The 25,723-nt window shown below is 40.8% G+C and overlaps 2 protein-coding genes across 8 annotated transcripts in view; one reads left to right on the forward strand and one right to left on the reverse strand.

Annotated features, from left to right (window-relative positions):
* LOC108239548 (neurabin-1-like) lies at positions 1 to 11,010 on the forward strand. Of its 6 annotated transcripts, none has more exons than XM_017422325.3 (19): positions 1 to 61; positions 1,431 to 3,429; positions 4,466 to 4,598; positions 5,048 to 5,168; positions 5,265 to 5,369; positions 6,063 to 6,150; positions 6,247 to 6,402; positions 6,607 to 6,660; positions 7,468 to 7,568; positions 7,688 to 7,816; positions 7,916 to 8,012; positions 8,104 to 8,173; positions 8,323 to 8,453; positions 8,542 to 8,768; positions 8,916 to 8,981; positions 9,230 to 9,437; positions 9,624 to 9,722; positions 9,855 to 10,043; positions 10,215 to 11,010. In XM_017422325.3, exons 2-19 carry the CDS (start codon positions 1,681 to 1,683, stop codon positions 10,410 to 10,412), a joined length of 3,921 nt encoding a protein of 1,306 aa, XP_017277814.1. In that variant the 5' UTR covers positions 1 to 61; positions 1,431 to 1,680; the 3' UTR covers positions 10,413 to 11,010. The 6 variants fall into 6 exon arrangements, with proteins under 6 accessions (XP_017277814.1, XP_024863021.1, XP_024863022.1 ...); XM_025007253.2 differs by lacking the exon at positions 1 to 61 and adding an exon at positions 80 to 549; XM_025007254.2 differs by lacking the exon at positions 1 to 61 and adding an exon at positions 932 to 1,232 and having other exon boundaries at positions 1,668 to 3,429.
* The window catches only part of LOC108239528 (integrin alpha-6), an 18,206-nt gene continuing 3,307 nt past the window's right edge, over positions 10,825 to 25,723 (reverse strand). Inside the window, exons 2-26 of one of the 2 annotated variants that reach the window (XM_017422293.3) lie at positions 23,130 to 23,251; positions 22,951 to 23,030; positions 22,596 to 22,857; positions 22,363 to 22,494; positions 22,035 to 22,248; positions 21,738 to 21,931; positions 21,560 to 21,651; positions 19,976 to 20,103; positions 19,800 to 19,889; positions 18,608 to 18,666; positions 18,336 to 18,499; positions 18,104 to 18,247; positions 16,999 to 17,114; positions 16,728 to 16,884; positions 16,563 to 16,646; positions 16,383 to 16,462; positions 16,184 to 16,261; positions 15,999 to 16,101; positions 15,691 to 15,861; positions 14,605 to 14,706; positions 14,403 to 14,513; positions 13,985 to 14,083; positions 13,046 to 13,171; positions 12,792 to 12,864; positions 10,825 to 12,207 (exon numbers count right to left, since the gene is read on the reverse strand). In XM_017422293.3, coding sequence (XP_017277782.1) covers positions 12,796 to 12,864; positions 13,046 to 13,171; positions 13,985 to 14,083; positions 14,403 to 14,513; positions 14,605 to 14,706; positions 15,691 to 15,861; positions 15,999 to 16,101; positions 16,184 to 16,261; positions 16,383 to 16,462; positions 16,563 to 16,646; positions 16,728 to 16,884; positions 16,999 to 17,114; positions 18,104 to 18,247; positions 18,336 to 18,499; positions 18,608 to 18,666; positions 19,800 to 19,889; positions 19,976 to 20,103; positions 21,560 to 21,651; positions 21,738 to 21,931; positions 22,035 to 22,248; positions 22,363 to 22,494; positions 22,596 to 22,857; positions 22,951 to 23,030; positions 23,130 to 23,251 — 2,977 coding nt within the window. In that variant the 3' untranslated portion in view covers positions 10,825 to 12,207; positions 12,792 to 12,795. Of the gene's footprint in view, positions 12,211 to 12,791; positions 12,865 to 13,045; positions 13,172 to 13,984; positions 14,084 to 14,402; positions 14,514 to 14,604; positions 14,707 to 15,690; positions 15,862 to 15,998; positions 16,102 to 16,183; positions 16,262 to 16,382; positions 16,463 to 16,562; positions 16,647 to 16,727; positions 16,885 to 16,998; positions 17,115 to 18,103; positions 18,248 to 18,335; positions 18,500 to 18,607; positions 18,667 to 19,799; positions 19,890 to 19,975; positions 20,104 to 21,559; positions 21,652 to 21,737; positions 21,932 to 22,034; positions 22,249 to 22,362; positions 22,495 to 22,595; positions 22,858 to 22,950; positions 23,031 to 23,129; positions 23,252 to 25,723 lie in introns of both variants that reach the window. The other variant, XM_017422292.3, reaches the window with a different exon arrangement.

The raw sequence follows: 25,723 nt of genomic DNA on the forward strand, positions 1-25,723 counted from the left end.
CCTCTTAACACTGAAGATGCTCCGTCAGTGATAGTTTCTGCAAACAAAAAGACGGGCAAAGGTAAGTGGACTTAGAAAAAAAATGTTTCATAGAAGTTTAAAATGCACTATTCTGCTTATGCGGCTAAACTTGGCAACATTGCAGCTACGCATAAACAGCGAGGGGAGCAGTGTGTTGTGAAAGATGGTCGTATTTGCACAAGATTAGCCTCGCAGAAATCATTAAAATGACGATGGGACCGTGACAGGCTGCAGTTCACCTTGACTGAAACAGGACTCCTTCTGGATGTAAATACATACCAGGATACAGATATTATTAGCAGCTGAAATGTAGGCTAACATGTCTCAGTGTTGGTACCCACTCAGCGCCGGTGTTTCACAGTTACTGGAGTAGTTTACACAGGATTACCAGGGGATAATCCATTTACAGTATTTAGAGACATGAGTCACCATCTGCCTTGTATTTATCTTAGCGAGGGAGCCGTGACCACCGACTGACTTGCGAGCAAACAGCCCCGTAATGTCGAGAGGAAACTGTGGCGAAAAAAAGTAAGAAAATTTCTCCTTTTTTAAAAAAATATATATAATAAAATAAAAAATGAAAACGTCATATTTATCCTGGTGCTGACCGTCGGTCAAAACTGCGCGCGCACTTCAGCCAGCCAGGCTGGAGAGATTTGCTGCATTCAAGTACAGTCGTAAACTCGCCAATTTTTTTTCAGTTTTCTGTAACCGGAAGTATTTCGCCCGAAAACATTTGCACGTATAAGTACAAAATAAAAATAAATCTAAATTCTCTATATGTTGTGGACTTCTAATGAACGCAAGGTGAAACGTAATGAGCCATGTCTTTGCATTAAGGTTAAGTTCCTTTCGCTAATTAACTTAGCAAGTTGGATAGACAACAACTTATTGTCTAATGCTAGCTTTGGATTTTCGTTTGACACATAAAGTCTAAAGCTTAACAACAGAATTAGTAACATTAGATTGAATGACAATCTAAAAGAGTGGCGTTCTATGTATTTATACCCGTGTCGTGAAGTACCTGTTTTTACGACTGTACGTGAACGTACAAGAGAAGGTAATTGTGAATACCTGTGAGAAGTAGCTGCACGCGGACAGCTCCCAGCAGCTACGTTTGGCTTTTATTCGACGTTTCTGACGGTCGGAAACCTTCCACCTGCACCAGCTTCAGTGGTCCTGAAAGCTTTTGACTTTATTTTTGGCAGCATGTGAGTTGCTTCATAGTTTTAGCTGTGACATTGTGAACCTAATTAAGTGCAAAGGGTGTTAAAATTGATCATCTTCCCTAGTTTAATCTGCCATTTGTGACATTGGCCTGTTTTATGATTAACTTCTTAAATGTTGCCAGTTCAGCCTAATGATTTTTATTGTATGCACCGTCCTTTTTTCATCATTTTGTCTTTCAGAATTAAAGAAATGAAGAGATAGTGATTAGAAGATTCTAAACCTAGGGGCCTCCCAACCTTGAGCTTGTCTTTGAAGCCTAAAGTTATTTTATTGAAAGAAAAAAGCCTTTCCTGTGAGGCATTTCTTGCCTTAATGCAACCTCTGCACCAGCAGAGCCTCAGACATTGTCTACCTGTCAGCTTTTGTCTTTAGCAGTAAATAACCTCTTTCTCAGCTTTTTGTGATTTTTCTAAAAGACTTCCTTCCCAGATGATGCGGCCAGACAACAAAGGCCGAAGTGCCTCTCCTCACAGGATCACGTACAAGTCTGACTTTCATGCCATCAAATGCTCATTTGACACCGGGCTTAGTCTACAGCCGAGGACCAAAGCAGCAGCTGCCATCCAGGGCTCCGCAGTTCATCCAAGCATGCTACTATCCAGCCTGACAGATTCCATAGTGACCAGCACCAGTGGCAGCCGAGGTCGGATCCAAAGCACCAGAGGGACCAAACTCAAAGAGAACATTTTCCTTCAAATGGACTGCCAGCAGTCAAGGCAAGATGGTGCTCCAGTGCTGAGCTCTGGCTCCACACCTCTCCTTCCTCCTCCAAATCCCAGCTTCCAGCTCCATAGCTCACCTTTCCCTAGATCTAGATGTACAGTCATCAGCTCCTCGTCTGTTATGAGCAGCGTGACCAGTATCTCCTCCTCAGAAACGCCACTGCGAGGCAAACCGTCCAGAGCGGAGGAAATGGGAGACCTTGACAGAGTTGCTCTGGCTCAGAGGTTTTCTGTAGCCCGGAGGTTGTTTGAGACCAAGATGATGGAGGGCGGAAGGGGTGGAGGGCAGGCTCTAAAGCCTCTGACTGGCAGGGGAAGTGTGGAGGCTGCAGGTGGGAAAACGAGGTGCGAAGAGGAGGATGGGCCCAATAAAGATAAATACATAAACCACATTTTAAACGTTGCCTCACTGAAGCCTTGTTTAGGGGCGTCACAGACAAGATACTCTAAATCTCCTGCGCTGAACGGCCCTGGTGACGCACACAACGGATGTGATAGAACCACAGATATACCAACTCAGGTTGAGACAGGAGATGGAGCAACCCTCAATTCCTGCTTGGCATCAGAGGAAACACTGAGGGCAGAACTCGTCAACGTGAAGAATGAGTCTTCAGAGAGTGATGAGAACGAGGAAGAGAAGGTGTGGAGGGAGGTGGACACACGGTGGATAGAAAGTGAGATGGAAGTGCGTACGGACAAAGCTGAAGGAAAATGCGGCGAGGGTGTGTTGGATGATGTCTTCGAGGAAACACCGGGGCTTCTAAAGAGCGTGGAGCTCAGAGCAGGAGAAGATGGTTCAGTCGCTCCCTCACAGGACATGCAGAGAAAACAACTAGCTGAGGACGGCGGAGAAGGCAGAAGTGGCAAGTATCAGCAGGTGAATGAAGAATGGGAGGAGCAGAGCAGACACTTCACTGCACAAGATAAGTCCGTGGAAGAAAGAGACGACTTGGAGGAAAAGACACCCGCTGGATTGGGAGAAGGTGTCGTCAGGTTAGGCAGGGTTCTGATCCAAGAGATGAACGCCGACAAGGAAGTTGAAGGAAAAGCAAAAGATGAAGATGGAGGCGATGAGTCGAGGCAATGTCAAAACGAGGCAAGACAAGAAGCTAAAAGTGGGAGAGAAAAAGGAACGCCAGGGCTCATCACTGAGGAGGTGAAACATGTGGTGTGCAGAGGAGGTGGTGAGGGGAAGGATTATACTGTAGAAGGTAAAGAGGACCAAATGGTAATCTCCGGGATTGAGAACAAAGCTTTTGTGTACGATCAAGAATCCCGGTCCCACCAAGAGCTTTCAGGACCGCTAAGACGGGAGGAGGAAAGCTCCCCGCAGAGAGATGATCAACTATTAGTGGAGTGCGAGGAAATTCCTGGTTTGCCTGAACTGGAGGGTCAAGATGAAGATGAATCGGAGGCTGCAAGGAGGAAGGTCAGGTTCTCCACAGCACCAATCAAGGTAGGGGGATAAAAATCCTATACACTTGAAATTAGTGCTTACTCTGCAAGACTGTTATGTTTTTGTTTTTTCTGCAAAAGAGAGGCATTTAAAAAAAAAAAACTCTGGTTGTACTTTTGTGTAGCTGTCATTTCCAGCAGCTGTAAGAAAACAGTCTGCTCGAAGCCATGTTTTTAATCTGTTAAGGGAGCAAAACAGACATGAGTCTACATGCCTCATCCTGTCAGCACCAAGCGCAGAGCTGCCTTTACTTACAGGTTCTCATTGCAAAGTATGAAATCAGACGTACAAAAGGTTATCCTGACCTGTGGTGCAGTTTGACAAGGGTTTACTCCAGTAATTTTCCAGATATGTTGGTGAAACATGGGTACACACTTAATATAAACAAAGCACTTCTCTCTGCGTACTTGACTCCACAAATCTGAGCATAAATGCGACCCAATACATCCAAATTGTCAGATTTCCCGACTGCAAACAGCTCTTTCATCACTTCGACTTTTTCTGTAGGTAAACATACGCATGTGGTGATTCGTAGTAATCCTAAATATGGCTAGCAAATTTTTAATTTAACGACCCATTAACCATCAATATGAAGTTTTTTTTTTTTATGCACTGGTCTTTATGACTTTGCAATGAGTACCTTAAATAAATAAAATGAAGAACCTGTACAATAATATCCTGGATTTTACCAGCAAACTATAGTAGTAGCAGTCAGTATTTTGCAGCTAGTTTTTGTGTGAAGGCGCTGGAGATTTTTAGCAATCCTAGAACTGTAGCATATGCTCAGCGCAAGACTTTACACTTGCTGAGTCTGTCGCCTCCCGCACCATCACTGACAGATTTTCAGGCATAAACAGCGTCTTGTGGTGTCAAATAGCTGCAGATGGTTCTCTTTACAGTTGGCTCATTTATTAAATATGAATTCATGAAACAGCAGTTCTTAGCAGGCCTGTTTTTGTTTTGTTTTTTAAATCACATGTATCTAATCTGAGGCCAGTATGAGGCCTTTTTAACTGTACATTACTGTGTGTTTCAGGTGTACACCATGTATTCTAACGCCGACTACAACAGATGCAATGAGGAGATCGACCCGGTGTCTGCCTCAGCCGAGTTTGAGCTGGAAAAGAGAGTGGAAAGAATGGATGTTTTTCCTGTGGAGATAGAAAAAGGTTTGTATCTACATGCATTTTGCCTATTTATTATGCACCAGCAATGGCAGTATTTGTTTTTGCCCATGTCTGTGTGTGTCTGTAACTTCAGCAAAGTATCTCTTTAAATGGATTTTAATGAAACTTTTAGAAAGTAATCACTGCAGATGGTTGCAACAGCTAATCAATTTTGCCAACGCAAACATGGCTCTACTTAAGCACCAAGAGAACACGCGAGATCTCGCATCACATGAGATCCTGCATAATGCCGTTTACTCTGTTCCCTCTCATAAGATGATCTTAGTTTAAAAACCTGACATGAAAGGTGGCAGGTGATGTTCATTCTTTGACACAATGCTTTAACTTTACTTCTAATTTATATTAGTTTACCTGAATTTAGCATCTTATGTCTAATTCAGAAACCATTTAGGATTCTGTTCATGAGCAGTTTGTCTTCCCGCTGGCTTTAGGAGAGGAGGGACTGGGCATCAGCATCATAGGAATGGGTGTAGGGGCTGACCAGGGACTGGAAAAACTGGGGATCTTTGTCAAGACGATCACTGAAGGAGGAGCAACACACAAGGATGGAAGGTAGGAGTCCACCTCAGTCTGCTGCGTGTGTCCGAAGGTCAGAAACGGCAAAAAAAGTAAAACGTGCTCTCGTGTGTTGTGGCCTTTCTGTGTTAGGATTGGGGTGAACGATCAGATAGTGGAGGTGGATGGCGTGAGTCTGGTCGGAGTTTCCCAACTGTTTGCAGCCACAGTTCTCAAGAACACGTCGGGCTTCGTCAAGTAAGTGGCCGTGTAACAGCGAGGTGTATCTTTTTGTTTTTTATGTAATGTCAAATAAATGTAGTTTCTGTGTAAGGTTCCTTTGCTCCTTCTCTACAACAAAAATCTTCCATCTTTGAAACAATATTTGAAGACAGACTTTACTGTTTTTGTCATCACAGTAATGTTTTATTCCTAAATTTAACAAGTCACTCTGATAAACTGTCAAACACATTATTCACAGTGCATTCTTGGACTTCTAAGATATTTCTTTTACAGAACTGAGCTTATTTATAGATAAAACAGTGATGCTAGGATAAAAATAAACTCCCCTCTCCCTTCTTTTCTGATATCTTTTTTTCTTTAAAATGACATGCAAGTGCAAGTTCTTTTCGTGCGGGGTATAATATATGCAATTCAGAAACAAAGAAAGGTGGAAAAAATACCATTGATGCCTAAAGTGAGAATATAAATCAGATCTGTTCTGATGCGGCTTCAGTCGTCCCATTAGCAGGAGGGGAGTCATTTTAACTTAAAGAAAAAGCTTTTGTGAATACAGTTTAGCAAATTGTTTGCTTATAAGTTTCCATTTAGAGCCAACATTTGTTTAAAAGCTGATGTTTTAGAAAGCTGTATCATCTAAAGTTCTTCTAACGGTTGTCAAATATGTTTATTTAAGTTGGGTAATTCTCGTTATATTTTGTCCTGCTGCAGGTTTTTGATTGGTCGAGAGAAGGAAGGGGTGGAGAGCGAGGTGGCCCGACTGATCAATGAAAGCCTGGAAATGGAAAAAATAAAAAAGGTGGGTTTTTGTCGGAAAGGTTGAATCTTGACTTTAAAAAAACAATAAAATAAAATCCTTTGATGTTTGTTCTGTTTTTCTGTCTTTATATAAAAGAGTGAAAGCCAAAGCAGTGGAGATGAGGGCAACAGTGACGGCGTGTCAGACAGGGACTCGGTCTTTGATGAGGACGAAGAGGGGGAGGATGACGAGGAAGATGTGTCAGTTCTGTCCAGTCTGGAAAACTACCAGCTCTGTCTGAAATACCAGCAGGTACTTCAAAGGACCGTTTCAGCAGAAAACCCCTCCTAAGATGGTTGATTTTTTTTTTTTTTTTTTTTTTTTTTTAATCCAGCAACAAAAACTCAGAACACTTCAGTTAGCTCTAAACATGATTTGGGAGAAGTGTGTCCTGTGAAACTGCAGCATACTAAAGCCAAGTCATGTTTTTGCTTCCCTTTTTAACTTTGCTCATAGCTCCAGTCAAAATTACGAAGCAGAACAACTCGACTTCACCGCAGCCGAGAGAAGGTAGGTTACTCAGTTGGTATTAAGATCACACACACACACACCAATGACTGTACTCGTAATGCACTGCCTTTGTGTTCAAATTTGGAAACACTGACCCATTTTAATTGTATGAGATTGCTCAGTGTGGAGTTAATAGAACACGGGCCTTGTTCCAACTCTTCGACACGTCGGGGCTGTTTTCCTGCCTGCGTCTTGATGGACTCATCGCTGTGACATAACTGGGTTGGCAAAAGCCTTTCAAGAAATCTCTATAAATATGGCTTTCATCTATCCAGCTATGTTAAATATGGAAATGCTTCTTTTGTTGTAGAAAAAGAACAACTCTTTGTTGCAAGGCGCACACAGGTTCTTTGAAATTACTAGAAGCTTTCTTTTCTGGAAGCTGAAGGCAGAGAGGTGATGTTTTTGCCCGTGTCTGTGTTTATTTGTTGTGTTAACAAACTATCTTTTAAACCACTGGACTGATTTTAATAGAAAGTAATCATTGGGTGTACATCTACAACTGATTAATCTTTTTTTAATCAGTCCAATTCAAGATTGTTGCCATAAATTATTGACCTTAGCCTACAGATAATTGCTATAATGCAGTCAAAGTTACAGATAACACATATCTCAAGCCCTAACAGAGTTTATGAGATCTCACAACATCGCTCAAGATTGTCTAACATTATTTACAAAGTTTAACCAAAATGACTATAACGCCATAATTTCTCAGCAAGACGATGAGAGTCTAAAACTCTGACATATAAAGAAGCAAGTGAATGCAAGGCCTTTATTTTTCAGTGTCTTTGTGCTGTTTCGTGTCAGTTAAAGGCCTTGGAGGAGCAGCGGGCCCACTGGCAGAGCCAGAAGGCCGAGTTGGAGCGAAGAGCACGAGACGGAGAGGAGAGAGCTGACAAACTGGAGAGGTACGTTGCTGACGCCTATCACGAATGTAGTTTGCAGAAGTTGACTCGAGGCTTCAGTCAACAGAATCAAGATGATCCAGTTTTGTGAGGTGTTAATAAAACTTGTTTTATATAATCAGTTATTGGCAGGAGGCCCAGACTCTGTGCAGAGTTGTGAGCCAGCGATTAGCCGATGCCCAGAGCCAAACGGAGAGCCTGGAGAACAAATACAGCAAGGCCAAGAGGCTGGTCAAAGAGTACCAGAGCAGGTATGTAGGCAGCAGTCAGCCCTCTGTGTGAAGTAAACCATAAAATACTTATAGGTGTGTAAGATGAGATGAATATCCTCACATTTCAATCTTCAAAAGGGAAGAAGAGAGGGAGAAAGCACTGGTCGATTTGAGGAGTGACATGGAGGAGAAGGATAAGCAGCACAGGGAGACTGTTGAGCGGCTGCAAATCCAGGTGACGGGAAACTTCCTGTGTCTGTATGGATTTATTTCACTGAGCCTGCGATTTCCCTCCTATTGTTGTTTTTTTTTACTGTTTATCACAGATGGCACAGCTAGAGAGAAAAGAGGCTGATCCTGAGAGGAAGAACCACTTTGTGAGCTCTTCAGTCACAGGTACACATCGGGATTAACGTGACTAGAGTTATCTGTGTATCTGTTGACTCTAAATCTAATTTAACAACTTGTTGCGATGAGAAGATAAATGTTATGTTTCAAACCCTTTCAGAGTGTGCTTTGTAAATGATTGGAAGTGTTCGTTTCAGACTGGTACGTTCCAGTTCCCGTCACAGGACGTTTGGACTCCAGCGCTCACATAGCCCGAGCTCAGCTCGCTCAGAAATCGAAGCGGCACCCACCGTCACGGGAAAAACTCAGAGAGAGCTTCAAAAAACAGGCAAGAAGACCCAAATGAAAGATGGCGACAGCAGCGGCTGTAAGCTTGTTTTTAACTATCTTGTCCTCTTTATTTTCTGTGGCTGCAGGAAGAAGTCGTCCTTAAGCAGCAGGACGGCCAGTTGCTTCCAACTTACACGATGGTCCAAAACAACCGGAGTGATCTGTCCAGCACGTCTTCGTATCCAACATTTAGTCCTCAAAGCACCACCAGCTCCCTCCCAACACCGCCTGTTTTCATCAGTGACACTGTTACCCCCTCCCCGTGCAAATCTTCAGCGTCCAGAAAATCCAAAAGGAAATTTCCTGACTTCAGGTGAAGGGTCTTTGTTTAGTCTTATTTTGGGTCACTGTCCCACAGCAACCCTCTGGTTGTTTTTCCCAGAGGGAGTTTTGCAGTATACTGTATTTCTATCCCAAGCATTTTAATTGACCATAGTTTTTTTTTTTTTTTTTTTTTTAGTGGCCTTCGGAAGTCTCTTGGCAAAAAGAGAAGTGAAAAACGCAGCAGAAGATCCACCAACAGCAGGTGTGAAACTGTCCTAACAAAATTTCACACGTTTTATCTAAAAATCATGAAGGTTTGATTGAAATGAAGGGCCATTCTGAAAAGTGAGCCAAACTTTTTTTTTTTTTTTTTTAAATACCACAGCTTCGCTTCTCATCTTGTCAAATTGAGTTTATGGATGTATTAATTTTGAAGAACACGTTTTTGTTTTTTTTCCTGCAACTTCAGAGATTTGCTAAATTATCTATCTGAGCCCTGCCTTCTGTCAGCAGGGGATCATGTGGGGATCTGATAGATGAGCCCGCTGAGGTCTCTCCATCAGGCTCGGTCACCTCCATGCCCTCCTGCCTGCCTATCCCCTGGTTCGGAGAGAGGGGGCGAGACAAAGAAAAGGAAGCGGGGGAGAACAGCAGGGTCAGGTTGCGCTCTGTGTCCAGCAGCAGTTTGCCTTACCTCACCACGAGCAGAAGAGAGCAGGTAAGCGGACTAGTTAGTAGTCATAAGTTTGAATCCTTCTCAGGCCTTTTAACCTAAAACTCTCAAACTATTCCAACTCTTGTAGCTTCTAAATGCCATGCAGATAGTTTTCCTTTTGAACATTTGCACACATGCATGGGTGAGCATGCTGCAGATGTAAAGTATGTAGGTTTGTGTTGGTTCCAGAGCATTGGCTCTCCTGTGGGCTGCTCCAGCATGGTGGGTCATGTCTCTGATCATTCCCTCTCTGGAAACTCTCACACTTGCACCTTTTCCTCCTCTGAGGTGAGTCTGTCCTGCTTTTCCTCCTTTTCCTCCTTTTCTTCCTTTCTGTCACGTCAGTTTACCCCAAACGCACTCTTCTTTAGTTTCAGTTTGTTTGTTCTTTTCTCTCCCACTTCTCTGGTGTCCTGTCAGACTTTGGACAATTATCCGTTTCCCAACAATAACAACAATCAGTGGCAGAGCCGCCCCGTGTCAGAGTGGAAGAACCAGCAGGTGTGTCTGTGGTTAATAGACATGAACATGGATCAGTATACGTCTGAGTTCGCTGCCAAAGGAGTGGATGGATCACAGCTGCTAAGTATGGACAGTCAGAAACTCAAGGTGAGCGAAATATGTTGGAATAAAGCTCAATTTAGATGTTTGTTTGTTCTAAATGCTGTTCTTATCCAAACATTGGTACACTTAATTTCAATCAAGAGTCCTTAAACATATAAAATTTTTGAGTTTATTTTGTTTGTAGTAAATATGGAATCCTTCGCATGTGTCCTTCAGGCTCTTGGTGTCTCCAGTCAAAGCGATCGATCTGTGTTCAAGAAGAAGCTGAAGGAGATAAGAAGAGAGGAGAAGGAACAGAGGAAGGAGGACAAGAGGCTAAAGGAAAGTGAGGAGAAAGCGAGGAGGATGAGTGAGAAATCCATGAAAGATGCTGGAAGCAGTTTTAAAACTATAAGAACAGAGTCGCTCTTATAAAAGAAAAGGCAAAGGAAGCACCAGCATGTGTGTGTTTACAGTTTTTCTCACACAGAACTAAATTCAGACTTAAATCTGTTATGCTTATCAAAATGCTAGATCAGCCTTATGTCTTGTTTTTGTTTGTTTTTTAAAGGTACAGGTTGATGGTTGGGCTCACACTGATCTTCTAGCACCAAAAATCAAACCGTATTTATGTTTATGTAATACGGTGTGTGAGAGTTACCTGTCTGTTTTTAACAAGTCATGATTTATCCTTTCAATGATTTTATTGTATGCTGATGTTCACACTCAGGTATTTGCTGTAAATGCTTTTTTATGTGTTAATAAATCACGTTTTAAACTTAGTCTGTTGCCTTAAATCTTATTTAACTTTGCCTCTGTCACAAAAGACACAAAGAAACTGCAACAGTTACAAAACAACATTTATTCAAGAAGTACTTTATCCAACCTTGTTACTAATTTGCGTTAAAAAAATTTTGAGCAATGACTTTAGCTGAGGCTTGACACGGAAACATTCTCAACCTGTAGACGAGCTACAACATTTGTACAACCGAAGGCAAAAAGAATGGGTCAACTGGAAAGGCGCATTGTGCAACCTATATTCTAAAAAAAGATGGGGTGTTGCATAAAATAGAAAATAACGTCTAAATCTCAAACTTATTTATTCACAACGGAACATGGTAAACATCAAATATTGAAACAGAGAAATTGTGCTTGTTTTTTAAATATAAGATCATTTTGAACTTTTTGTAATTTTATTATGCACTACAAATGATGGGATAGTTGAAGTCTTCCCAATTTTCTGTTGAACATTATTCTGAAATTGTTTCACTTTCTCAGACTGGTGAACCTCTGCCTTTACTTCTGAGAGATTCAGCTTCTCCAAAATATTCTTTTTATACTCAGTCCTCTGACTTGTTACCAATGAACATAAAGAGTTAAAAATGCTCTTCCAGCTTTTTTTTTTGTTGTTGTTTTTATTCATACCACTCACTTTTACAACCTTTTTTTGCCCCTGCCCCAAGATTTTTGAAATGTGTTGCTGCCATCAAATTCAAAATTACAACATCTTAGTTTAAACTATTGGTTACCATGCTCCATTGTGAATAAAATACTGGTATTTGACACTTTAAAATCATTGCATTTTGTTTCTATTTAAATTTTACACAATGCTCCAACTTTGTCAGAATTGGAGTAGTAAAATCACATGTAACAAGGAAAATTGAAGTTTTAGTTGTCCTATGGGTATTCATTGCGACTCTTTGGCTTTGGAGAGCAAGTAACAAAATACTCCTTGCAACAATAAATACAAACGATTCAAAAAAGATTCAAATGTACAGTTTCAACCCACCAAGCCCCCAGTCAACACTGAATGTACCAAATAAGCTCTGAAAGCTCTGCAGACAGTAGTTGTGCAGGTTCATCTCCTACGCAGTTCAAGAATAAATCGTCCCCTGCACGAGAATGTTTGATCCATTTATTTAGCTCTAAAATGACTAATCTCCAAATGATTGAGTTTTGTATCTTGATATTTACAGTCCTTAATGTGCAAAAAGCAGGGCAGAAAAATTAGGCAAACTTGTGGTTCATCGTTAAGCGACTGTGTGCAGTCAGATTTCTTTGGCTGTTAAGAATAATATCCCTTGTCGTGCCAAGTTGTCATCCATGGCTTCTTTTCCAGTTTGTCCCAGTCGCCGTTCCTTGTGTTTACGGCTCTTTCCTCCCGTCTGATCTGAACTGCGCGGTAACTGGGAACCTCGTCTTCGAATTTGGCGCGCTTAAAAAAGCTGCGCTGCTGAGAAGTAAAAAGAAAGGAAATGAATTCTTTTTTAGGTGAGGGGGAAAGCTTTTTAAACGCCTTCAGAGAAAGCGAAGCAGATGGAGGTATCTGCCGTTAGCCTGTTTCACAGGTGCCAAAAGGCAGTAAATCCATTGAGAGGTGGAGATAAGCCATCTGTGCCCCTCTATGGAGAAAGGAAACATTTTAATGCCCCCGTTTTTAAATGCAGAGAGTAAAAGCCTTCACACCAAGTGGCCGAATGTGCAGCAGCAACAAAACAAACTGGAGATGATAGAAGAGATCAATGAGAAGCAGACGATATTCTTCGAAGCAATAAGTAACCCAGTGATTGCTCATCAGCCATCCCCTCCCTTTGGCCATGCAAGTGTAATGATACACATGGTTATGTGTGGAAAATCTTCTGGGCTTTATTTCTTAGCAGAAATATTCATTCAGCGTCTAAATTAGTATTTGTGTCACAGTGTGAGAGTTGCCCACTGCTTGCCAAATACCAGAAAGCAGCACTTTTGTAGCAAAAAGGAGCAAGAGGAAAAAAAAGTTGATTCCTGGCAGATCCAGTAATTTTACCCTCTCACTTTTTTATGCATTTGATGTCAGCTTCTCTTTTTCTGATGGATCCTCTTTATTCTTTTTCCCAAAGACGCCACACTGAGGAGAGGAAATTGGTTAGAAAATGTGTGTTATCCCTGATGTGTGTACCTGCAGTTCTGTTATTCGTGGTTACATACAAGGAGGAGTTTGACATTAGGAAGTTCTGAATCTTTTTCCAATGGAAATCCTACTTATGTACGTATGGTTTTTTTGTTGTTATTTTTAATTTTGTTCCTACCTTCCAAAGAATGAACGCTAACAAGCCCAGCAACAGCAGGATGAGCAGGATGGACAGCACAATGATCCACCACGGCACGCCTCTGTACTGAGCTTCCCGCTTCTCCGGAAACACGGTGAGCCTCACCTGGAAAACGCAACAAAAGAGCAGAACGTCAGCATCAGCTCAAAATGGCAAATGCTCGTTTAGAAGTCAACTTTCAAAATCTCAGGCAGTAACGGTAAAATCCAGGGATAGTTTTGGACATTCAAATAAATTTAAAGAGCCACTAATGTTTGGTTGGTGTCTCCGGATGATGTGACTCAAGATAAAAGTGACCAGATTTGTTTTAAAAGTGCACACAAATATACTGCCTTCTCAGTTTCAGCCAAATAAAACTGATTGAATGTCACGTCATGGTAGTAATCAAGTAAAACCTCTGATTGAGGTCAAATAAAAGGAATATTCTCCTGTGGTCAAGTCAGTCACAGACTACCACACCAAATATGAGCTTATAGCTATTCTTGTGTTGGCTAAAGTCAATTAGCTGTAGCAGCCATCTTGATGGAGGTTGACTCCAATAAAGTAATCAGTTGTAGATCGTCTTCCCTTGAATTTTTTGAGCTTTTCATTCAAATCCATCTAATGGTTTATTAGATGTTTTGCTATAACACACAGAGACATGGGCAAAAACTTATTTGTTGCCCTCATCGTCAGGTGATAAATAAAAAAATGGCGCTGTAACATCAAAGTTGACTTTAAGCAGCAACTTACAGAAAATACATCTTGATAAAGACGCAGAAAAAAAACAACATGATGCCATATTCACAAGCTTGCTTCTGAAAATATTAGATCATGTCTCAAAATGATCCATTTTGCATAAAACTGCAATAACAAAAGAAAAATAATGTTCCTATTTTGGAAGCAGCAGTTTCACAGAAATGTTTATTCTCTATTTACCTTTGTCTCAGCGTTCGTCAGCACTGTGTTCTTTGCTGTGCTGTTAATATGCAGAGATGCTTTCACTATCACCTCCACGTGATGAAACTCAGAATAGTCCTGTAAAAAAAATGATTTAACAAGCGTTGAGTGAAAATAAAAACAAAGAGAAAAAAAAGATTTTTTTTGTTTATGGCAGAATATTATGGGTTAGATGTTAGGGCTATTTTTAATAAATGTTAAATAAAAGAACATTTAAACAAATATGGGGCCTACCCTTTAATGCTGCAAAACTGCTTATGCCAACAAAGTAAAAGAAACAATATGAAATAGAAAGAATTACGTGTGTAAACTTATTGTTTCCTTTCAGGACAAGCTGCCTTCTGACAGACGATATCAGAGTTGCTGAAATTCAAGAACCACCACCCTCCCTGCTTACCTCGATGAAAGTACTGTTCCAAAGGCGAGAGTTGAGCGTGACGATGGCGTTACTGTCCAGGTCCCCCAGGGGGCACCTCATTCTCACACACGTTGCTCCACTTTCACACGACTGTTGACAAACAACACTCCGTTAGGACTGGATTCAGCATTTCCAGGGTAAAATGTACATTAAATATAAGACGCAGGTTGTGTGTTGTTACCAAGGTTTTATTATTTTTTTTATTAAGTAGGCGTGAAATAGTGCCATCGATTCCCTTCTGGCTGTTTCCTGCTGATCGCCTCTTCCTGCTGTTAACCGCTTCCTTAAAGCAGAGTAGAAAAGGATTAATCACTGTTTGCACTTGGGTCAACATCTTTACTTGTCAAAAGACAAACAACGGTCTACACATAAAACTCTTCCAACATCATTTGAAATTTAAAATTAAAGACCTAATATTCCCTGAAGGAATGCATATCGTCGTCCCAGTTTCAGACTGAGGTCATCTTAAGATGAAAATAGTTGCAGTGGTGGCCATTTTGGTCAAACCTCCTAAATGACATTATGCACAATCTCATGTGATGCTGTGAGATCTCACAAGAAAGGATGGCTCTCAGAGACCGTGTTGAGGTTGACTCTCAGCGACTACCGCATCAGATTTAGCTCAATATTTGTAAAACTGACTGTGGCCATTTTTGTGTTGGCTAAGACTGATTAGCTGTGGTGGCCATATTGAAATAGGTTGACCCAAATGTGAATGAGTTTTAGATGTCCAACCAGTGGTTACTTTCAGGGAGTTATTGTGAGATATTTTGCTAACAGACAAACAGGGATGACTGTAACAGTAAATGCCAAAGTTTTTTAGTAATGATGTTGCACAATGGATAGAACTTGGAGAATGTGTTGTGAATGACTCTCAGCTACCATCACACCAAACTGCAGCTCCGTATGGATAAAATTGACTGATTTATAATATTTTTGCTTATAATGTTGGTGGCCATCTTGAATTGGGTTGACTCCAAATATTAATTAGCTGTAGATGTACACCCACTGATTACTTTCTAAGAGTTTCGGTAAAATCTGCCCTGTGTTCATGAGATATTCGGCTAACAGACTGACACAATTGACTCCATTAGTTAATAGCAAAAGTTTGAAAACAGATCTTGTGCTCAGACTGTGTGCTGTGAAATACTTTTTAGTTACTTTCTCCATTTCTGTAAAGAACTACAGAAGTACAGTCAGTTTTAATCGACGACTGAAAAACTGAAGGAGGACGAAGAGCAACGACCATGAATCAGTTTGCGCTCACTTTATGAAGAAGGTTGATCTCCTTATTCGGAGAGCACTTTATATTCTCCACTCCTTTGGAGCTGATCTTCATCAGGTAGAGCAGCCACTTTCCATCCGCTGTCTCCTTTGGCCAATCTATGTTGAGGGTCGCAATTCCGACGTCTGTCAGAGGCTTTCCCCGGTTAATTATCTGTAACAACAGGATCATTGTCCCTTACCCAATTATGAATCATTACTTAACTAGCTCATATAGAACATTGACTGAATCGTAAATTTAATATATACAGTTTTGTGCATCAGAAAGACTTGCAGGTTCCCTGTACTTACCCTGAACTGGTGCGTGATGGCGCTGCCAATGTCGCTTTCAGTCTTCATGGCCGACTCACCTCTGACCTCTCCACTAAAGTAGACCTGAGACGGTTGGACTTGTCTGGGAGGATGAAGGCGCACAGTGAGCCACCTGAATCCGTGCTTACGTGTGCATTTTCTGCGCGTCTATGTGTTTTTCTTACCCTGTTATGTTCAGCTGCAGCTCGAGGGCCACCTTCGCCTTTGCTTTGACGAAAGGCAGATTCTTCTGGGTACTCGTCCTGTTAAAATGTATACATAAGATCAGCACAAAATACTCCCAAGAAATTACAAATATTGCATTATAATTTTGTTAAAGAAGCTGTAAGTGGAGTCGTTTGTGATGCATGTTCAAACACGTACGTGTTTAACAGCAGTTCAACTTCCACTTCTGTGACGCTGAGAGAGATACGAGCCGTGCTCAAAATGATGTAGAAGGTTGTCTGTAAACACACACACGTACACACATTTTTTTCCAAGCATTAACGACGACAACTGTATAAAAAAAAAGCTTAAATATGTCAAAAAGTTGTTTTCTCTCACCTCTGAGCCACGCTTGAAGGGGTTTCCGAGCTCACACTCAGCACTCGAACCATTTTTATTTGCTATGCAGGTGACTGGCAGCTCCTGTAACCCATAACATGGCCCGATCAGAACCAGACACTCAGAAGTGAGCGACACAAGGTGTCAGGAGGAAAAGAGACTCACTTTATCTGAAAGACGGTAAGCTGCGTAGGTCAAGGAGTTGGGTAAGTTTGCGATCACCGACGCTTCGTATGCATCATCTTTATTCAGGTTGGTTACCTTGACCTCCAAGGCAATGACCTTTTGCTTGCTGAGTGTGATCAACGGCACACCATTATCCCTACAAAAACACCGATTTATGAGTCTGTATTTTGAGGAGTCTCGCATTGCTCACTGTCCAAGTTATTGGAGTGACCTTCTCCAGTGTTAGCTTAGTGTGTGCGTGTGCTTTTACATTTTTAATGGAGTGAATGTATCTTCATCAGCTTTCATGTAGCCGTAGCGATATTTCACCTGCAGGTTGCTTTCACACACATCGTCACTGCCACACCCCTCTTTCAGGAATCCCACCTACCAACATGTTGACAGTTATTAAATACATAATTAAAAACACAACCCCAATTCCAAAAAACATCAGGAGATTGCGTAAAATGTTAATAAACAGAATGCAATGATTTGCAAATCTCATAAACCCATATTTTCTTCACAATGGAACAAAGTAAACATATCAAATGTTTAAAGAAATTGTACCATATTTTGGCCATACATATGGCTTCCTCTTTGCCTGATAGAGCTTTAACCTGCATTTATGGATGTGAGGTGAACTGTGTTTACAGACAGTGATTAGTGGAAGTGTTCCTGAGTCCATGAAGTGATGTTCAGAACAGAATCAGACCTGTTTTTACTGCAGTGGTCCCCGAGAGCCTCAAGATCACAGCATCCATTATTGACTTTCAGCCATGTTCTTTGAGCTCAGATTCTTGAAATCCTTTGATGATAAAACTGTCAATAATGGGATTTTCAAACTCTTCCCAATTTCCTATTGAAGAACATTACAGTAAAATTGTTCTAATAAATTTAAACAGATTTTTGTAGACTGGAGAAACTCTGCTCATCTTTACCTCTAACAGATTCAGCATCTCTAAAATGCTCTTACTGACCTGTATCCAATTAACCAAATAAGATGAAAAATGCTCCTCCAGCCATTCCTTATTTGTACCATTTACCTTTACAGTCTTTTGTTGCTTGTCTCCAAGGTTGTTGTTTTTTAATGTTACTGCAATAAAATTTTTAAAAACTGTCTTATTTTTTACTAAAAAATGTACAGTTTCTTAGTTTTAACATTTGATGAGTTTTTGTGTTTCACTGTGAATAAAATATGAGTTTATGAGATTTGCAAATCAATGCATTCTGTTTTTAATTTACATTTTACACAGCGTCCCAACTTTTTTGGATCTGGCTTTGTACTGTATATACAGGGACAGTGAAAATAACACATTTACAGCGACATATGGTCTTTTCCTTAGTTTTTACACACACTGAGTATTTTGCAAACGCACCATTTCTCGAGTTGCCATTTGATCTTTGGCGTCCAGGACAGGTGAGAGCGGGGAAGTGGAGCTCTGTCTGCGTTTACGCTGACTATTCACGATTTTTACAGACACGTCAATGGGGATACCATGTAGCTTGTCTTTAATTTTTTCCTGTAGGGGGATAAAAATCACCCAAAAATTGTAACAACCACACAAACAACACACTTTTAAGTCAAAGTAATGCTAAAAATATGAATACCTGTATGGCAAGTTTCTGTGTAACACACTCTTTCTGTCCTTTTTTCATGGTAATTGTCCCGTCTGACTTATACTGATCAGAACCTGAAGGCGTTGTGAAAGCTGCTCTGGGTATAAGACCATTCTTCCTATGGTCAGCATCCACCTCTAAAGAGTATCTTACATCTAGATGGGAGAGAGAAAGAGACACGATGTGTGTGGGGAAAAATATGAAAAGTAACAACAACACTTTGCTTTAGGAAGAGTACAAAAAGTAAATATGGCTCAGCTTACTCAGGTCAGGACTGTTGCTCTTTGGACTCATATCAGAGAAACATGCTTTCACTTCCAAGCTGGAGAAACAATCAGATCTAAGATTAGCATGTCTGCTTTTAAATAAAGGATTGATAAATGTTTAAAATTTAAAAACAAATACTGAATTAAATATTATAGTTACATTCTATAATAAAGTAATGATGTACAGTGACACGATGATTAAAAATATACACCCAGTTTCCAGAGAAATCCCACAAAAACCCCTGTAATTATTCTGAACCATCAGTTTCCAGACACAAACATACAGGACATTATTTTCAGTGACTTGGCTGACCAATATTACTGTAGTTAGCTGATTTAAACAAATTGGCCAGCATTTAAAATAAGTTGGGAGATGGGCACAAACAAACTGTTTTAGTTTGTAACAGGCGGTATGAACCGGTTATAATAAGAGCATCCACCAATCGGGAAGTCTTTGCAAACAGGTAAGAGTTTGTAATAGAATAAAATAAAACAATAAAAGAAAGTTCAGCAGCTGTTTAGAATAGAGTGCTAGCGTGCATTACGCTGTTCAAAGATGTAAGACGTTTGAGCAGATCTCAGAGTTTAAAGGCCAACATGTTGGATGCATGTGGTTTTTGGTAGCACATAAAGAACTAAAATGTGACTGTGGCAAATACATTGTGGACTCAGGACTTGTCATTCAAAGTAGCCCACAGCTCCATTCAGAGATGTAAACTGAAGCTGTGTTATGCAACAAATAAAGTCATATATCACCTCAGCACTAAAACATCAACACGTTATCGACACAAATTTCTTTCAAATGGTCAGAAAGAAAGTGGAGACATATTTTGTGGCCAAATAAGAGCATATTTCAGTTTGCTTTAAAAAAAATAAAAACAGCAAACAAATGTTGGGTTTCAAGTGCCAAAGATGAGAAAGATCTAAGTAAGGTCCAAAAGCCAATTGTGTGTGTGATGGCGTGGGGAAGCATGTGCAAAGGAACTACTGACATACAGGTGTCTGTCAGGAAAGACTACGAAGGACACGTCACATTTTCTAATGGCTTAAAGGGGAGTTTCAAACAAAATAAAAACATGCACATTTATGTAAATGTTGCAATTTAGAAAATGTAATAATTTTTATAGAAAATGGGTTTGTATTAAGGGAACTTTGCGGACTAAATCCTGGAGAACAGGGACACCCATACCAGAAAGTGTCGCCGCAGTTTTTCTTGCTCAGGTCGATTTTACTCGGTGTAAAAGAGATTTCCTTCTGGATGTTGACAACCGGTCTGGATCTGGATGTAAAGAGGTCAGTGAGCATCTCAGTAAGTACAAAGACAGACACTAGATTAGAATAATGTACTAGCTTTAACTTGCCCACCTGTAGACAAAAACAGAGTTTGAAAGGGATCCAACAGCCAGGTCTGGATAGGAGTTCCCATCCAGGTCCATATTGCCTGCCAAAGAGTAGCCAAACAACTTCACTCCCTCAGACTTACCCAAAAGCACCTACAGTGGAGAAAAACAGAAAAATTAGTCTGGAGTGAGTGATCTAGATCACGTGGGATCTTTGTCTTCTGTGTTTCCGAGAAATCAGATTCAATCACCAAATAAAGAGGAAAATATGTTTTTTATTCACTATATCTTTAAGTGAATTTATTTTAACAATATTCAGAGGATAAAAACTGTATTTTGGAAGTGCATTTTGTAAGCAAAAGCCAACATAGTAGATAAATAACATCAGTAAATGGACAAACAATTTTATAAAAGGGTAACAGCACTGGAGATCAATACATCTGGTCAAAACCTTAGGCATTAAATTAAAAACATCTTCTTCAAAAATATGACATGCAGGCCAAAAATTTAAAAACTGTTTTTGTGACAAAAACCTCTTTTAAATCACATGGAAGTAAGATCACACTTAACCTGAACAAGTTTTTAAAATATGTTTTATCTATATGTCCATCCATCTTCTGCCCCAAATCTCTCATTACCCAGTAACCTTTTCCATTTTATCCAGGAGAATTCCAAGGTGTTCCCAAACCAGTCACACAATATTATCTCTCCAGCAAGTTCTGGGTCTGTATTAAGGTCCTTAAGTGGCATGTCCAAACTCATCTCCTAAGAAAGGTGTCTAACACAAACCAAAAAACACATTACTCCTGATGAATCTAAATTTCAACTATCTGCCAGACCCTCCTCTCTAGCAAAGTTGCACAGATTTCCCAGAATGACTGAGAAGTGTGATTTAAACACACCTTCTGCCCTCCCACCTCTTTTTTTAAAGAAAAGAAGGACCTAATTCTGCCAATCTAAGGATATTGTCCCTGACTTCTATGCAATGTTTCACAAGTCCTCAGCCAACAACAGCCCAACAACAACACTTAGGGAAACTCTGAGAAAATCATATTCATGAATTTCTAGTTCACTGTGTCAATGGCCTAAGCTTCAGTTACAGAAAATTCTTTCCAGGTTCTTAGACCTCTACTTCCATTACAGATGGCATATCATTCAGGTCACTTCTAAATGATCACCCATCCACAAACTAGTCTATCTGATGCCGCATGCACTTAAAGACTCCTCTATGAGCATCTATTATGGACAAACCACATCTAGCACAAAAGTCCAACAATAAAACATCATTCTGGTTCATATTAAGCAGGCTTTCCTCCACACAATTCTCCTGGTCGCACTGTTACTGCCTGTATGAGCTTTGCAGTTCCCCAGTAAGACAACATTCCAGAACATCAAGCGTTTTAAGAGTTAAATTTAGACTGATTTAAATGGCAAAAATGAATCTTTGTATCTAGGAGTTTGCTTTGTTAGATATAAATCTTACATATTTGAAAAAGCTGTTTATCTTAAACACATTTTAAAACCTGACAACTTGCAGATCTGACAAAGTAAAACGCTGCTTTAGAGTCAGAAATTCAGCTCTGTGTAGTTGATGCACTAGTTTACATACCTGTGCGGCTGTTTTATCGAATTTTGCTTTGACTGATCCATGGTAGATGTAAACAACACCGCTGTCTTTATAAGGAGCTCCCACTGCAAAATCTGACAGCAGGACAGTGTGGTTATTAAAAGAGAGGAGATGATCACAATAGTATACATAGGCTAACACCCAATTAATGGATCCTTACCATGGTAACCATCCTGATTGATATCCCCCAGGTTTTCCACAGTTAGGCCAAACATAGAGTCCATAGGTCCATCTATTCTAATAGGTTTGACTTTGTCCCAGTTTCCCCCTTTGTTAAAAAAGACATAGACAGCTCCTCCAATTTCTCCATCCTTCTCAAAGTACTGAGGTGCTCCCACCACTATATCGTCCCAACTAACAAACGACAGCACAACACACTCTTAAGCGGACAGTCAAAATAAGAATGATTGCAGCAGAAGCTAAACTGTGTACAGTATGTGTCACCCAGCATCCTCACCCATCCGCGTTAAGATCCAGCACAGCCACATCGTATCCAAAGGACGAGGCCAGTCCCTCCCCTTTCAGGGTGTACTCCTCTAACATGACCCTGCTTGTTTGTTCGCCTTTCTTCAGCAGGATCACTGCTCCACTGTAGTATGCCCTGGGAGCTCCTGCCACCACCGTCAGCTCACCGTTGTTGGTTAAGCGTTTCCCTGAGGCCAGCGAGAACCCTAAAGAAGCCAACGGAAAGAAACCAAGACATTTTAACTTTCATCATCATCAGTGAAAAGTCACGTGCCAAAATATGTTTCTTTGGGGGCAACGGCGAAGATTAAAAATTTTACCCATGTAGCTGTTAGAAGGCGCAGGGACCAGTCTGGGGTTCTTTTCAGTCTCATCGCCTACTTCAAATGGTCCATCCTCAAACAAGCCCATATTTATAAAAGTTTCATTTCTTTGTTCCAAGCGTACCACACCTTAAAGAGAGGCGCGAAGGGAAGGAGGGAATTGTCAAGGTGACGGGACTGATAAAAGTCTGTTGTATTTACACGTCACAAATTCCCATGCACAAAAATACCTTTCCAGTCGTAAGCTCCAGGAGCCCCGAAGATAAAGTAGTGGAAGTCATTGTCAAATGTAGCGGAGAGCCCCTGCTGACATGAACCAAACATCTCGTGGCCTTTTCGCCGGTTGTCACAAAAATGCCAGTCGCCTCCATCTTCAACTAAGCTAGCTTTGATAGTTAGGTCCTGACTCAGCACATAGCAACGGCCGATGATGTCACGGGTTTCAGAGGGTTGGTTCACGTTGCTTCGCCGCTGGTAACGATGAGCACAAGTCTATCCGAGAAAGAGAAGGACACAGGTGACTCGGCTATAAGAAACCAATTTATAGTGAGGTTAAACTATCAATAATTAAAAAGACTTTCTTACCAAAACCTTGCCTCCTGGCCCCTGACTGCTGACTGTCACCCCCATCCACTGATTGTCTTTGCTTTCTGAGTTTATATCTTCTACAGAAGGACAGACACAGAGAGGAAAAACAGAAAATGTAACGCCTGGAAAAGGTTGTAACAGAAAGAAAATCAAAATTGGCCAATAGTTTTGCTCACCATCGTTATCAAATATAACTCTTGTGCATGATTCAGAGTTTATATCACATTTGTAGAGCCCCCCTGTTATTTTAGCTTCCTCACCACTTAAGGCTTTTGCTTGTGGCGCTCCAACCAGCAACCTAAAACAAACACACACACGAAGTAAGTCAGTTTGTCTGCATAACACATAACTTTCACACATTCCAGGACACTTGTCACACAGCAGCCATAATTACACACACAAATAAGCATGCACATCTGCCACCAAACCCATGCTCCATGTCCTCACAGTCCAGCTCATCAAAGACCCCTTTTAGTTGCTTCCCGTGGATGCCTGAACCAGAGTTTCTGTATCTAACACAGAGAATACTTTTATGAACTGAGAAGACAGTAAACTGCCACGCCCAAGCTTTGACGATGAGCATCCAGTTCTTCTTTTTTTTTTTTCAGATGTCATACTTTAAAATGATGTTTACAACGGTAAACCAGTCAAATCCAGGCACTGTCCTCACTCTGTCTGTCCACACGTTCCGACTTGCTTCGCCTTTCCGATGACCTTTAGAGTTAACAGCATGCTGTCTTTGCCAGATGAAATTAACCAAAGCCATTTTTAGCTGGAAAACAAAGCATCCTCAGACACACAAGCCATCTGGGAGGGGATTTACTGAGACAGACTGTATAGCAGAGCTAAGAGCTGAGGGCCAATGCGATCAGCAAGACTGCAGCGCAGACCTAACTTGACCACTCTGCAAACTGCATTGGGAAGAAACGTGAAATTTTGCGAATAACTTTCAGCGGCGGAATAAATTATGACGATTACTGACATGTCGAATACTGAGCAGGCATGTGTGAAATCAGGAATGGACCATAAATCTATTTTTGACATGGAAAATATGGCCTGTAACGTGCATAGCCGTATGGAGTTTCTCAATGCTTTTGAATGCGAATCTCCGGGGAAATTTAATGTTTTCAAGATGAGTAAAATACATAATAAACATACGAAGAGACTCTGTTTGCAAGACAGACAAGTGTTCAATGTTTATCCTATTTTTTTTTTCACAAGTGTAAAGACCTGGCCTTGTTTCAGAACTACAGAACCATAATTTTGTGTTCTTATCCGCCCATGATGCATCCAGTCAAGGGTGAGTCGGTGACACTTGAAATTTGATACCACAGAATCTGGAGACATTTCTACACCTCAATTTGCTTAAGCCTGTGAACAGGAAAATAATAGTGTTTTACATTCATTGAGATTGTTCTGAAAGATAATAATGAACAATTTTTGTTTTTTCAGTGAGAGTAGAATGTTGAAAGACAAAGGAAGTCAGGAGAATAGGTGGGAAAACAAATCTGGGAAATAGAGCTCAATGAATATGGGGTCTCTGGGGAGATGGGATCTCACACAATATCAGGCTCAGAGTTTGTGTTGTGAAGGACTCTCAGCTACTCCCACATCAAATTTAAGCTCAATAGCTGTAAAACTGAATGACTTAAATCTATTATGGTGTTGGCTAATGTTGATTAGCTGTGGCAGCCATCTAGAATTAGGTGCAGTGAGTAGCTACTACCACACCAAACTTTGGGTCAATATGTGTAAAATAAAATGAGTTAGAGCCATTTTTGTGCTTTTAAAGACAGCCACCTTGAATTGGGTTGACTCCGAAATTGAATTAGTTTTAGGTGTACATTTAAAGATTACTTTCTGCAAGTTTCGTCAAAATTTGTCCACTGGTTCATGAGATATTTTGGTAACAGAGAGGAAAAAACATTACCGTCTGCCTCTCTCTTCCTACAGCGGGTGATAATAAAAACATATAAGATATTCTGAATGTTGACATTTGAAGCTAACCCAAATGGACGCTTTGTATTTTTCTTGCTATCACTAGTTTTTGCAACACATTGAGGGTTAAAGCGCTGACATGATGTGATAAGGTTGATCCACTGCTCCACCGACAGCCACTCAGTTGTTTATTTATTCATTTCTCATCAGCAGAGGAAGCCCTGATATGCAGGCTTGGATTGAGGTAAACACAGAGACAGTGACACTCGGACACACAGATTGTCTCTGATGATGCTGGACAGCCGCTGGAAATAACATCCCCATCGAGACTCGAGACAGGCGCTTTGTTTTTATAGTAGTAAACTTTCGACTACATGGGCACAGTCTGTTGTTTAGCAACGAGCTGTGGCATTTCTTCAACTTCCAAATGGGTTGCAGATCCACAGGTTCATGACACAAGCATTACCCAACTTTTCCCCTCCATCCATCTGTGTGGATAAAGCCTGCTGATTCCGACCGGTTGAATCATGGTGCCCAGATGTAAAAGTGATTTATGTTCCTTTCAGCATTCCTTAAGCTATCACCTCTTTCTTCCCTTCAGCTCCTCCCACTTTGATGTTGGATAACCTAAAATAACCCGAGGGAAAGAGGACGGGGCTACGTATGACTCGAGTGCTTGTTCTTTATCAAATACACACACCACATGCTGCCATACACAGTGCTAAATTCAGCACAAAGCGTCACGGCCCCTCCCAGTCTCTTCTATCAATTTAAGCTACTACTGAAGATGCTGACAAGTGTTTCTGTCTCCTACTGTTTTTTTATTTCTTTT

Source organism: Kryptolebias marmoratus, linkage group LG20, assembly GCF_001649575.2.
Source record: "Kryptolebias marmoratus isolate JLee-2015 linkage group LG20, ASM164957v2, whole genome shotgun sequence".
Classification (NCBI taxonomy): domain Eukaryota; kingdom Metazoa; phylum Chordata; class Actinopteri; order Cyprinodontiformes; family Rivulidae; genus Kryptolebias; species Kryptolebias marmoratus.